The sequence below is a fragment of the Triticum dicoccoides genome, chromosome 3B (genome assembly GCF_002162155.2).
Source record: "Triticum dicoccoides isolate Atlit2015 ecotype Zavitan chromosome 3B, WEW_v2.0, whole genome shotgun sequence".
Taxonomy (NCBI): Eukaryota; Viridiplantae; Streptophyta; class Magnoliopsida; order Poales; family Poaceae; genus Triticum; species Triticum dicoccoides.
In genome coordinates, this window is record NC_041385.1 from 13,257,918 (window position 1) to 13,269,471 (window position 11,554).

At 39.5% G+C, this 11,554-nt stretch overlaps 1 protein-coding gene across 1 annotated transcript in view; it reads right to left on the reverse strand.

The window, feature by feature from the left end:
• Window positions 1–1,402: 1,402 nt before the first annotated feature.
• LOC119274391 (sodium/hydrogen exchanger 8-like) overlaps window positions 1,403–11,554 on the reverse strand; it is an 11,202-nt gene continuing 1,050 nt past the window's right edge. Inside the window, exons 4-23 of the mRNA XM_037555086.1 lie at window positions 11,167–11,244; window positions 10,926–11,083; window positions 10,191–10,292; window positions 9,994–10,111; window positions 9,192–9,244; window positions 9,045–9,110; window positions 8,251–8,295; window positions 8,033–8,088; window positions 7,628–7,812; window positions 7,448–7,498; window positions 7,266–7,373; window positions 6,339–6,570; window positions 5,088–5,390; window positions 4,488–4,585; window positions 4,116–4,247; window positions 3,784–4,002; window positions 3,467–3,673; window positions 2,494–2,752; window positions 2,085–2,386; window positions 1,403–2,001 (exon numbers count right to left, since the gene is read on the reverse strand). Of these exons, the coding sequence (XP_037410983.1) occupies window positions 1,648–2,001; window positions 2,085–2,386; window positions 2,494–2,752; window positions 3,467–3,673; window positions 3,784–4,002; window positions 4,116–4,247; window positions 4,488–4,585; window positions 5,088–5,390; window positions 6,339–6,570; window positions 7,266–7,373; window positions 7,448–7,498; window positions 7,628–7,812; window positions 8,033–8,088; window positions 8,251–8,295; window positions 9,045–9,110; window positions 9,192–9,244; window positions 9,994–10,111; window positions 10,191–10,292; window positions 10,926–11,083; window positions 11,167–11,244 (3,126 nt within the window). The 3' untranslated portion in view covers window positions 1,403–1,647. The remainder of the gene's footprint in view (window positions 2,002–2,084; window positions 2,387–2,493; window positions 2,753–3,466; window positions 3,674–3,783; window positions 4,003–4,115; window positions 4,248–4,487; window positions 4,586–5,087; window positions 5,391–6,338; window positions 6,571–7,265; window positions 7,374–7,447; window positions 7,499–7,627; window positions 7,813–8,032; window positions 8,089–8,250; window positions 8,296–9,044; window positions 9,111–9,191; window positions 9,245–9,993; window positions 10,112–10,190; window positions 10,293–10,925; window positions 11,084–11,166; window positions 11,245–11,554) is intronic.

Consider the following 11,554-nt stretch of genomic DNA (forward strand, 5'->3'; position numbering starts at 1 on the left):
GCGTGACGTTATTCAAGCATAACTGTTTCCTTCAGCTCTGCCATCGGTTCTTATGGCGATTTTGTTTGTGCAGGCCTGCAGGGTAACGTAGAAGCTGTTGCTTTGGACAAGTCGTGCTAGCAGGGAAAGGCTGGGTTCATTTGAAGCAGATGAATTCGCCAAGGTTTTCGTAGATTAGATTGGTATGTACTCCCTCCGTTCCGAATTACTTGTCTTAGATTTGTCTAGATACGGATGTATCTATACATCTGTATCTAGACAAATTCAAGACAAGTAATTCGGAACAGAGGGAGTAGTTCGCGGAGTAAAATTTGATCTTGGTCCCCCGTTGCGGGTTTATGTTGAGACCGTAGACTTGATGCAGTATTCATCTTGGCGGAGTAAAATTCGCCAAGGTTTAGCATTGCCCGGTGGATGTTAAACTGGTTATCTTGCTGGGTACCTGTGGCTTATTTGTACTGATAAAAGCAGCATGGATGCATGCGGTCTCCTTTGTCTCCTACACGAATAACTTGTGATTTAATTGGCCAAAGAATTCTCCATTGTAGCAGGAATAAGAGCACACAAAATATGGCATTAACGGGGTGTTTTGGCATTTTTTTTGTTCAAAAATCAAATCATTCCTGATGTTCCAGAGAAACTACTAACCCAGCTCACCTCTATAATTTTGGCTAGGTTACATCGCTTTCAACATACGCGGCAATCTTGGATCTGAAATGCCATGATTTTGCTGTCTAATTCACCTTGGTTTTCATCATCATGGTTGAAATGCATGCTACCCAAGCCCAAGAGGCAGATAGCTCTTGCTCCCCATGAAAACCCACACAAGCAGATGTGGCCTAAACCATCACAGGCTTGTGTTTTACATCAAAAGGGGTTGCCTCCCTGCTCCATTAAGCACAGCGAAGCAACATCGTAGCAGTACAACGTGCACGGCGGAAAGCTGAGATCTTCCTCATCAGTAGATAAAAGTTCATTACAGTTCACAGGAGAGGGAAACACAACCATCTACTAGGAAACTAAACATTGAACCAGCTAGTGTTCTTCCACAGGAACTGGGGCGACGAGCTTGATCAGAAAACTCAGGTTCACCAAGCGATCCAAGGTAATTCGACCATGAGCTTGCCGAGGAGATCTAGATTTCTGTCCAGGATGGCTGATTGAGAGGTTTTGCAGACGATCTTCCATCGGTGCAGAGTGCGGCTCTAGAGCGCGCACCACACCTCCTTTGCATTGCTCCAGCGTCCTTCTGAAAACAGAGTTTATCATCTTCCCTGAAAAATAGAATTTGTTATGAAAAGTCCACCATAAGCTCCATAAGACAGCAGAACAGAAGATATTTTCAAATGACCTGAGTAGTTTCATAGACCATAACTGTTGGGCCGCAGCACACACTTAAAAATTAAGTGATCGCTGCATTCAATCTCAGAGCAAAAAAAAGGGAAGTAGAATCATCTACAGGGTTATCCCAGGCTTCCAGTTACACCACATTACAAGTTGAAGTTGCCACAGCCTTTTTCTGCCATTTATTATACAGTACAACATATCGTGCATTTTACACATATACAGATATACATACACCATGGTACCATTGGTCACAAAATTTATTATACAACAAGAAGAAAATATCGGTACATACTGCAACCGTCAGCTGCCTCGCGGTGGGCCGGAGGGTGGATTGAACGAGAGCATGCTGGGAGAGTCCACTCTGACGATAACTTCTTCCCCCACGGACTCATCGCTCGAGTCGTCATCTTCTCCTACCGCTCGGCGTTGCCGTCCTGCTGCTAGGGGTGGCAGAAAGGAAGCGAGTGGAGGAGCTATAGCTGGAGCAGGAGCAGATTTTCTGCTCATCGCATTGGAGCCCTCCGACCTCACCGACAGCAGAGGCCGCGTGTCGGCTGCCCTTGAAGGCACCTTTGGATACGACGCGCTGTGCTTCTGGTTCGCTTCCACATGATCAAGCCTCGGTTGCCGCCGAGCAGGGCGCATGCCATCCATCTACGAATGAGTTTTTTGATGTACTTTTTCAGTCATAACTAGCTATGAGATTTGATAAAAGAAAAGAAAAGACTCGGACGTACCATGCTGCCATACATGCTGACTTGCAAGGCTCTAGCAGAGAAGCTACCAGACTGGCTTCTGATTTCAGCTAAGCTTGCATTTCCAGGCCCTCTGGATCTCCGGAAACTCTCCGGCCACCTGAGCAAACCGACATGCTCTTTGCTCTGTGTTCGTGACGGTCCGAGTGCTGGAGAAAGCAACGATGCACTTCTTTGCAGATCGGATTCTATATCTGGCCTCCTCATTTCAAATAAGATGACCCTTGCTCTAGCCTCCACCTGATAACTGGGAGCAGTATAACAGTAGTCTATCTGATTCATGGCTGTAAACAAGAGAGCACTTCAGCATTCAATTACTTTTAAAAGAAAATAAATCACTGCTTTTGCTTCAGAAAACAGCCACTGCTTGATTGATGAAAATATAGAGAACCTGAAGACTGCAGGCCAAATAAGTTCAAATCAGTGTTTGACGGCAGCAGCACAGCTGGAGGTGTGATCAAAGTTCGGTTCTCTGTCTTCAGAAATCCCTCCAATAAGATGCCTATGTAATTATGCCTGAGTTCAATTTCTTCCCCCTTAATGTAGACATTCGTAGTAGATCTTTCTGAAATGAGAACCCTCATCTCACGCATTGCCATTTTCTCAAATATCTGAGGGAGCAAAATCCTTGCAATAACTAGAGCACTCTCCTGTAATTTTGGCGCATGGATGATTAATGGCTATCAGATATAAATTATGTGAAAAGGGTAGCAATGTTGCACCAGAGTAGTAGTGATGGGTTCGTCCCACATTGGAAGTTCAATGTCAGTAATAATACTTGGTGGCAATTTGGGCAGTAAATTTTAAAACCTGGTATTTAAAAGAATTTTTCGTTTTCATGGGCACACCACTACGGGCTCAGTCATTTTTAACGCTATGTTTCTGCGACAGAAATTCAATGTGTTAATCCTGTAACGCCCGGTTTGGAAGACTTCAACCATAATGGTCAATTTGTAATTACTTAGTACAATGTGAGTCTCTGTATAACTATTTGTGTACGGATGTGATGACCTTGTACTAGTGCAGTACACATGTGGCAATTTGAGTCGTCAGACTTCTCATTTTTTATAATCTTTCATACTCGATGTTAGTGCTGGAACTAAAAGCACTTCTAAGCAAAAAACTTGGTAGAATAAATGCTGCCACCCATCCACTCTCACATTACAGGTTTTTTACGGGATTCTCTATCAGTAACCAGCAGGAACTTTAACCCTATTGAGAACCACACAAAAAGATCTACTTCACTCCTACTCACAGAATCAAGAAGGAAACAACAAAACATAAAAGGATTGTGCATTGCAGGAAATATCTAAGAATCAAATATGTCAACAAGCGCATGTGTAGACAGCATTATGAGAGGATACCTGCCACATAAAATCCTCAATAGAAGGATCAGACTGGCGCAATTGCTCTATTTTTTCAGCCTCAATGAAGAAACAATGCACCACCGATTCTGTAATAATGTCACAAATATAAGGCTTTCCAATTAGTGCCTCATATAGACCCAAAGTGCTTCCATGTGACAAAATTGGATCCAATGAATGCCTCGTGCATAGTCTCTGACTTGTCCACTGTCAAAAAAAGGCCAGGGGAGGTATATATTCATTATTGAACCAGATAGAGTGGGAAAGTATATACTTCAAGCAAAATGCAATAAAGTGGCCTTGAAGAAGAAACATACCTTTACTATTCCACTCGAAACAAGCCATACGCCAGTCGGTCTTGAGCCTTCTGTGTAAAGAACTGTTCCATGCCCTTTTATTGTTTCCTTTGTGTTACTTAACAATGGATCACGAAGAGCAGCAGGCAGTGCACCAACTAAAGGATGGGTATTTAGAAGTTCGCGAACTCTTGGCATTTTCACCAGTGGCGGATTCCTCTTAAGCTTCTTCAAGTCTGTCTGCCAAGTGGATCAACATACCAGAGTTAGTATATTCTGATTTTGAACTGAAGCCAGAGAGATGAAGTTACTTTCACTTCGCAACAAGAAATGGAATCATATTTTCCAACTACCTGCAAAGCATCATCGAGATGGACTATTTCCTTTTCCTCGAGCAACCCAGTCTTCCCAAGGTCTTGAATATACTCACTCAAGTGTGTCAATACCGCATATGTTACTTGTCGAGTCTTCAATACACGAAGCACCTAAACAGTGTTGAAACAGCTTCAGAATCTAGATAACAATGCCCCGCAAAAAAAAGAATAAAATAATCCAAATGTGCATGAAACTGAACTAGTCCCATTTTAGTTCAGACAATGTGCTTTCATCCTCAAGTTTTGCAGATAAACTGCTGACCAAACGAATTTATCAAGATTCCATGAAGCTAACGAATCCATAAAAAATTGAGTTAAATTATAGGAGTATAAGCACATTGTATCCACAACCTGAGGGAATGTAACACGAACATCTTCCAGAAACTTTTTAGCTTCCTCCCCAGCAGCAATACTTTCATCGATGACAATTCTTGCAATCTCACTATCACCTGAAGAACAAGCAAAATTATAAAAATAATGAAAACCGGTGAAGAGGATTAGGATCTCTAATCCCCAGTATCTACTAAACAGTGTGAATTGGTGACTTAGCAAAGGCATTCATGGTAATTGCAAAATAAAGTAAGGTTCATCCTTAACAAGCTCAAATCATTTGGACCTTCAGACCTTGCAATACCAAGTAAGTTTGCAATGAAGGATATATCACACCATCAAGACATCGCCAGTTTGAGCACTAAATACCGTAACTGGCTGGTTCTACAGAAAAGCAAACCAAGCTTAAGGTAAGTACCACTTGATTTTTCCACTTATGAACTATAACAATGGACACCTACACCAGGAATATGTTCGAACACTTTCACACATAGCATTTCTCATGTAGGCACCAACTATTGAGACAGACATTTCTTCTCTACATTTTTCTCCACTTTTTAGGCCAAACAAATGGTATAAAACTAGGACAGTACAACATTTAAAGACTGCCAAGGATATTACCAAGGAAATCATGTAGTTGTCTCCTCGCAATTCTGTGAGCACGGAGAAATGCCGCGCAGATGTAACATCCTAACTCCAATCTTTCTACTGTGAAGTATGTGACAAGCCTTCGTGGCAACCTGCTCATCTGAAGGAACCTATAGTAATTTGGGAAATGAACATTGGACCGCAAACCCTTCCAATCACATAATGATTGGCTAGAGACAAGATCCATAGCTTCATCAACTGATCTCATTAAAATATTTGCTGTAGACTGAGTTATTCGTCCCTCTTCAAGCATTCCCCAGTAAGCAGCTTGCACACCTAACAAAAATCTGTAGTCAATAATCTTTTTTTAAACTAATCGTGATTACTCCATTTCAGACTTGGTGCTTCTTTGGTAGGCCATAGATAGATAGAGTAAAACAGAGGTAGTAGTATGAGACTGCATATTCTCATACCTATTTCAAGAGAAGGTAGACCCATAAATGAAACATTAAGTAATAGCTTGAGAGCAAAGACAACAAAGAAAATAAAAGGATGCAAAACATTAATAAGATACACAGAACTCATAGAAACCATAAGTGCCTAACATAACAAATCAAAGATGTTCCTCACAAAAAAGAGTGATGTGATGGCCCCAATAAAGTGTAAATTCCAATTCATGTAGAGATTAGATAAATATGTACCAAAAGTACGACCTACACAAAAATAAAAGACGGCCTAAGGTTCAGCTACAGCCATGTTTAGTAAAATTTTGTGTTTACAGCAACACATGTAATAAAATTTTGTGTGCTTGCTACTAGCAAGATATTTGATAGGAATTGACAGCAAGGATTGGTAAATAACATGATACACCCTCCGTTCCATAATGTAGTACGTATAGATTTACTGAAAAGTCAAACTAAGCAAACTTTGACCGAGCTTACCGAGAAAACTATTTATATATGCAATCCCGGACATATACAATGTGAAAATATAAGTCTTGATGTATAAAATGGTATACATTTGGTATTTTAAATGTACATTTTTTTGTCTATATACATGGTCAAAGTTTGTAATGTTTGACTTTTGAAAAATCTATACGCACTACATTATGGAATAGAGGGGGTATTTGATAGGACATAGTGCATTTTACTCTTATATATGTATATGTACCTCCTAAACAAACACATTTTGGCATTCTGGAAAAGATATAGCTAAAACAAAGGCGGATTGATCAATCAACCAAACATCAAATTTAATTAGCACAATATCATGTATATGGCATACCATTCAAAAGCCGCACTCGAGTATCCTTCAAATTCATGGTATGTACGTGATCATCCTTGTCAGGAACATCGTGGGGATGTGCTTGTTCATCTTCCAAGTTATTCAAACATGTGATATATTTCTTCACATTAACCCAATCAACAGGCCCAAGTTCCTCATCATCCCTGAGATCACCAAAAGCCTCCAATGCCTTGTTTAGCATTTCATATTGTGTATACTTCAATACACGAAGCTACAGTTGCAGGAAATCAGATTAGAAACTGGAGCACGAAGAGAACATAACTATGCCACTTCACATTCATCGATCACATGTGATGTGAAACCAAATTACTGTTGTTTCTGATTGCAGATAACAATCACAGCAAACATATGCACCCATGAGTAGATAAAAGAAGAGCCTAATGATAATAATAGTAATGAAAGGCTCTATAAACAACTTTTGAAGCTACAAGGAATCAAGAGGGTTCGACCAAAAGAGAGACTGTTTTTTTTTCATAATTTAACATGTAAAGTTCATAAATGGAGCCTACACATTCAGAATAATCTTCGGGTCAATAACCAATATCCTGAGAAGAGTGGCGTCTTTGTGCCAACATGGGTTTGACCCCTGTGGGGCAGATCAAATCTTGTAGATCTATTTCGTTGGGCGAATAAACCTGGGTATCATGTTGCCTTCTAATAATGTGTTGGGCGTGTTAGTACTCTCGGCCTCATTATTTGTGTACGACGAATCAATTCATCACTATCTTTGAGCTCATAGATTGGGACAAAATATTTGCATAACTTAACACCTTAGCTGGGCCAGTTCACTTATTAATCTTATGAGTTAGAGTTCAAAGGGTTAGTAAAACATGCAAATGTACAGTTAAGCAAAATCTTTAATCCCAAGATCAGAAGAAACCATAGATAATAATTTGTTAAGCTAACCTTCGTTGCTGACAATTTTCCCAGACCAAGTAGGTGCAACAAAAATTGTGTGGTGGAACCATTCAAAATCAAAGTCAGAAACACGATGCCACCTGTGAAGAACACAAACTGCAAAAGATTTATAAGATCAGCAAAGCTCAAATAAAAAAACCATACTTTTCAGGAAAAGGGAAAGAACATACCATTGTTCCAACTTCTGGTTTCAGATAAGTTTGAACTGAATCACTAGCACGCTAGCAAAATAATTTCAGTTAATATCTCAAAAAAATGGTGGATCAGTTTCTAAAAAGATGTCTACAAATATGCACATAATGGTAACAACAGATAAGTGAGGATCAAAGGCATTGGTGCAAGAATCTTACTTTAACGGACAGAGAAAGTGATAGAGCAACAGCTCCACGCAATCCTGACCAAACAAGAACTGTGGCTTCTTTGATGTCCATACCATACCCAAAGTGACGCAACAGTGGATACAAAACACCGACAACTACAGCACGCGATATTTGCACAAAAACATAGAGCAGAAGAAGGAACCCCCATGATGTGCCTAAAATAGCAAGAGATGAGAGAATTATACCCATGATGTAAAGATGGGTTTGAACCAAGCTCATAATATAGAACGGAAGAACATATCAGGTGCACCCACTCAGGTGCTACTGTGTTCTCACCCTCCCAAAAAAAGAATGAAAATATCAAAATCCAAAAGATGTCCCTATTGATACAAAATAAACATTGAAGAGTGGATAGAGATGCATGAAGATTCATACCATGCCTCTCAAAATGAATATTATCTTGTAGTACGCCATCTGCAATAACAACCCCACTGAAGGGAGTTCAGATGTATGAAACATTGTGATGACAGTATCCATATTTGAAGCATTAATCATACCAAACAAAAGCAAGCATGGTCTAGTTTAGCCAGGGAAAAACAGAAGTATCAGAAATTATCTTTGCGACATGTAGAAAAGTTCAAAGCTGTTGATACCTCAGTATGAAAATAAGTGTGTTTGCAATGTAAGCAACCATTTCCCTGAATACAAGTAAAAACAGTAATCAGACATGAAGTGCACACATCACATAAAACGTAAGAAAATCTGACGTCAACTGGAGAAATCATGTGCGTCTCCAACATGAAGAGCACATATCCTTTTACAAGAGGTTTGCACTTAGGCCTTCACACAAGTTACGACTACAAAGACGCTCCAAAAGAATGAATAAGCCATTATATGATGGCTTAAATGAGAATTCATAGTAATGCTTAATGTGCCGTGAACTGAAGGATCACAATGTACATTCTACAATCCAATTTCCCAGGAAAAGAAAGAGATAAGAATGCAATGACACTGTATGATGATACCAGCATCTTGCACTAAATGATAAATTTGTTGTTGATGCTTTAGGGCATCATTATTTTTCATGCATTTTATTTTGGTGTTTAGAAACTCCACTATAAGCTGTGAATGACATTTCAGGGCATTGATGATGAAATTGCATGTCATTAAAAATTATACAAATCTGAAGTTTAACAGGTAGACAAATAACTGACTGCTACAAACTTGTTAACTTACATTTACAAGAGGGCATAGGTTTAAATGTAAATCTACTGAATTACAGACAATGCTCACACAAATCCAGCATCAACAGCTTCATGGAACTCACGGGATACATGAGGAACAGATAAAAAATAATATATTTGACTAAAATTACTACGGACGATCATATGCTGAGAATTTTGATCTTTGCTAAAAATAGAAAGTGACATATATTGCTTGAACATACCAGAAATGATGTAAACTTTGCTGGCTGTCACCCTTAAAAGCAGTTTTTGCAAAAGCAGCATAGAACCTGCCGACATAACAAAGTTAATACTGGAGGGAAGATAGCAAAGGATATGCAAATCAGAATGTGAAGACAAGTTTTACTAACATCCCCAAGGTCATGACGGCTAAAACACCAGAGACCTCCAATGCATCTTGCGCCTGATATAACAGTATTAGTAATAGAAAATAGCACCCAAAAAACTAGAGGACTGATCATTGTCTTGCAGAAGACATGAGAGAAAAAATAATTCATGCACAAGCAATGGCAAGCTCCAATCAATGAACATTGATATTTACTATCCTAAACAAATTGACATCTCATATGGATTGATTTCAGCTTAACGGTACACGGTAAATATGTCCAAAAGCTGGAAAGAAAGTAAAACTATTGGCGTAGGTTAAAATGGCAATCAAACCATTTTTGGTACATCAAAAATCTAGAATCCTGTTCCTAGAAAAGCCAATGTTCTTTCGCATGACATATATACAGTTCGCTCACCAAACAACCCCCAAGTTAGTTGAAGTTAGAATCAGGAGTATAAACAGTAATAGAATTTTGATTCCAACATGAATCCTCTGATATACCCTCAAAACCAGAATTGTTGTTCAAACCATACAATTATACTTGAGGAAATACAATAAGCTATGTCCAGTTCTGTGACTTAAAACTACATAGGGACTTTGCTATTGTGTATCTAGGAGACTTGAAAGCCAAGTCAGTTTACCAGTAAAACAGCATCCTAGTGTTGCAAAAAGGGCTGCTTGACAATCATTCTATGACTAGAGCTACAAATTATTCCAGGCAGTGACCTATTTCAAAACACTGAGCAAATCATGTCCTTATACACAAAAAAATATAATAAACAGAAATATGAGAGCTTCGATAGTTCATCATCTGGTTATCTTACAGTGAAGAAAGCAATATAGCTGACAGCAACGGTAAGTGAAATCTCTATGATTGTATCATTGAAAATAAAGCCCAGCCATAGTACTGATGCAATTCCAAACGCAAGGCCCAGAGCAACACTGGTCAAAGAAGATACCGATTAGCATCAGTAGCATGGTTTTGTATCATCTAGTTCAGACTTATAAACCATTCACATACGCTCCAAGTGAAACTTGTGACAAGAACTTTATGATGGACCCTGCATCGAAAGTTTTTCCAAGCACCATTCGATAGAATAGCTGATAGACAACAATAGCAGTCCTGTAGAATACAAGGCCATTAAGTACAAATACAGTCCAAAATAATCTTATAATTGTACATGGCGCAATTTGGTAACAAGGCCATTAAGTACAAATACAGTCCAAAATAATCTTATAATTGTACATGGCGCAATTTGGTAACAATGCAATAACCCACTGGTGGGTGCGCTAGCTAGGGTTCAAACTTCTGTGGGGGCAGAATTATCACTGTGGGTTACTTCCAGTATCAAATAAACATGAGCTTTTCATTGTTTTTTCTTATGAACGTGCAGAGCGGGTTTCTTCCCCACACATCCCACCCCAGCCCATTCCCAACCCCTTCCGGTGTCTTCTTCCTATATGGTGCGATTTCAAAATAAAAGAATGAAGTGAAAACACAGAAACAACTGTAGTAGTGAATACTTCAAATTTAAGTGTGAAGCACACATTCTAAAGCACTTTCCCCGGTAATTTCTAGACACTGACAAACATAACACAAAAACTTGCAATCGATACATTGAGTCAATCATTCTGTTTTTGTTCTCAAGAATGAACTTGCTCCGAGTAAAATACAGAGGAACAGACAAGCAGGCAGAAAAAAATCATGCATTCTAAGAATCAAAAGATGAACAATTTGGGAGTAACGGCAGCATACCCGTCATTCATCAAGGACTCTCCTTCAATTATTGTACTGAGCTTTTTGCTTGCTCCTAGGTCTTTTAGAAGAGCAACCACGGCAACAGGGTCGGTTGCACTAAGCAGTCCACTGAACAAGAATGATGTTTTCCAGTTCCAGTCATATGGAAAAGTGAGCTGTGGCAAATTAACTAGCTAGCATCAGAGCATTAGAATGAATGGCCTACGTCCGTTATCAATCCATGCACATACACACATACCTTTACAGCAGCGCCAAGCAAAACTGTTGAGATCACCACGCCTGGGACGGCAAGTAACACCATCTGCGCCATGCATTTCTGCAAAGAAAACACTTGAGCATGCAGTGAACAAACATATATGTAACTGCGGTGCTACATAACAGCCACTTTACAGCTACATCCTGTAAGAAGACTTAGAGAAGCCAAATGTGATGTGTGCAGAGCTACTTTATTTAGCAGACAAGAGGGGTTGCCGGCCACAATTTGTATTGGTGGATTTATGATTATCACGGATTATCTGCATCGGCCTACGACACTAACTGGATCGATGGCAAATCGGTCCATAATGACGGACTGGTACCAAGACTGAACGGTCACCCAGCAAAAGTGTAATATCAGAGGTAAATAA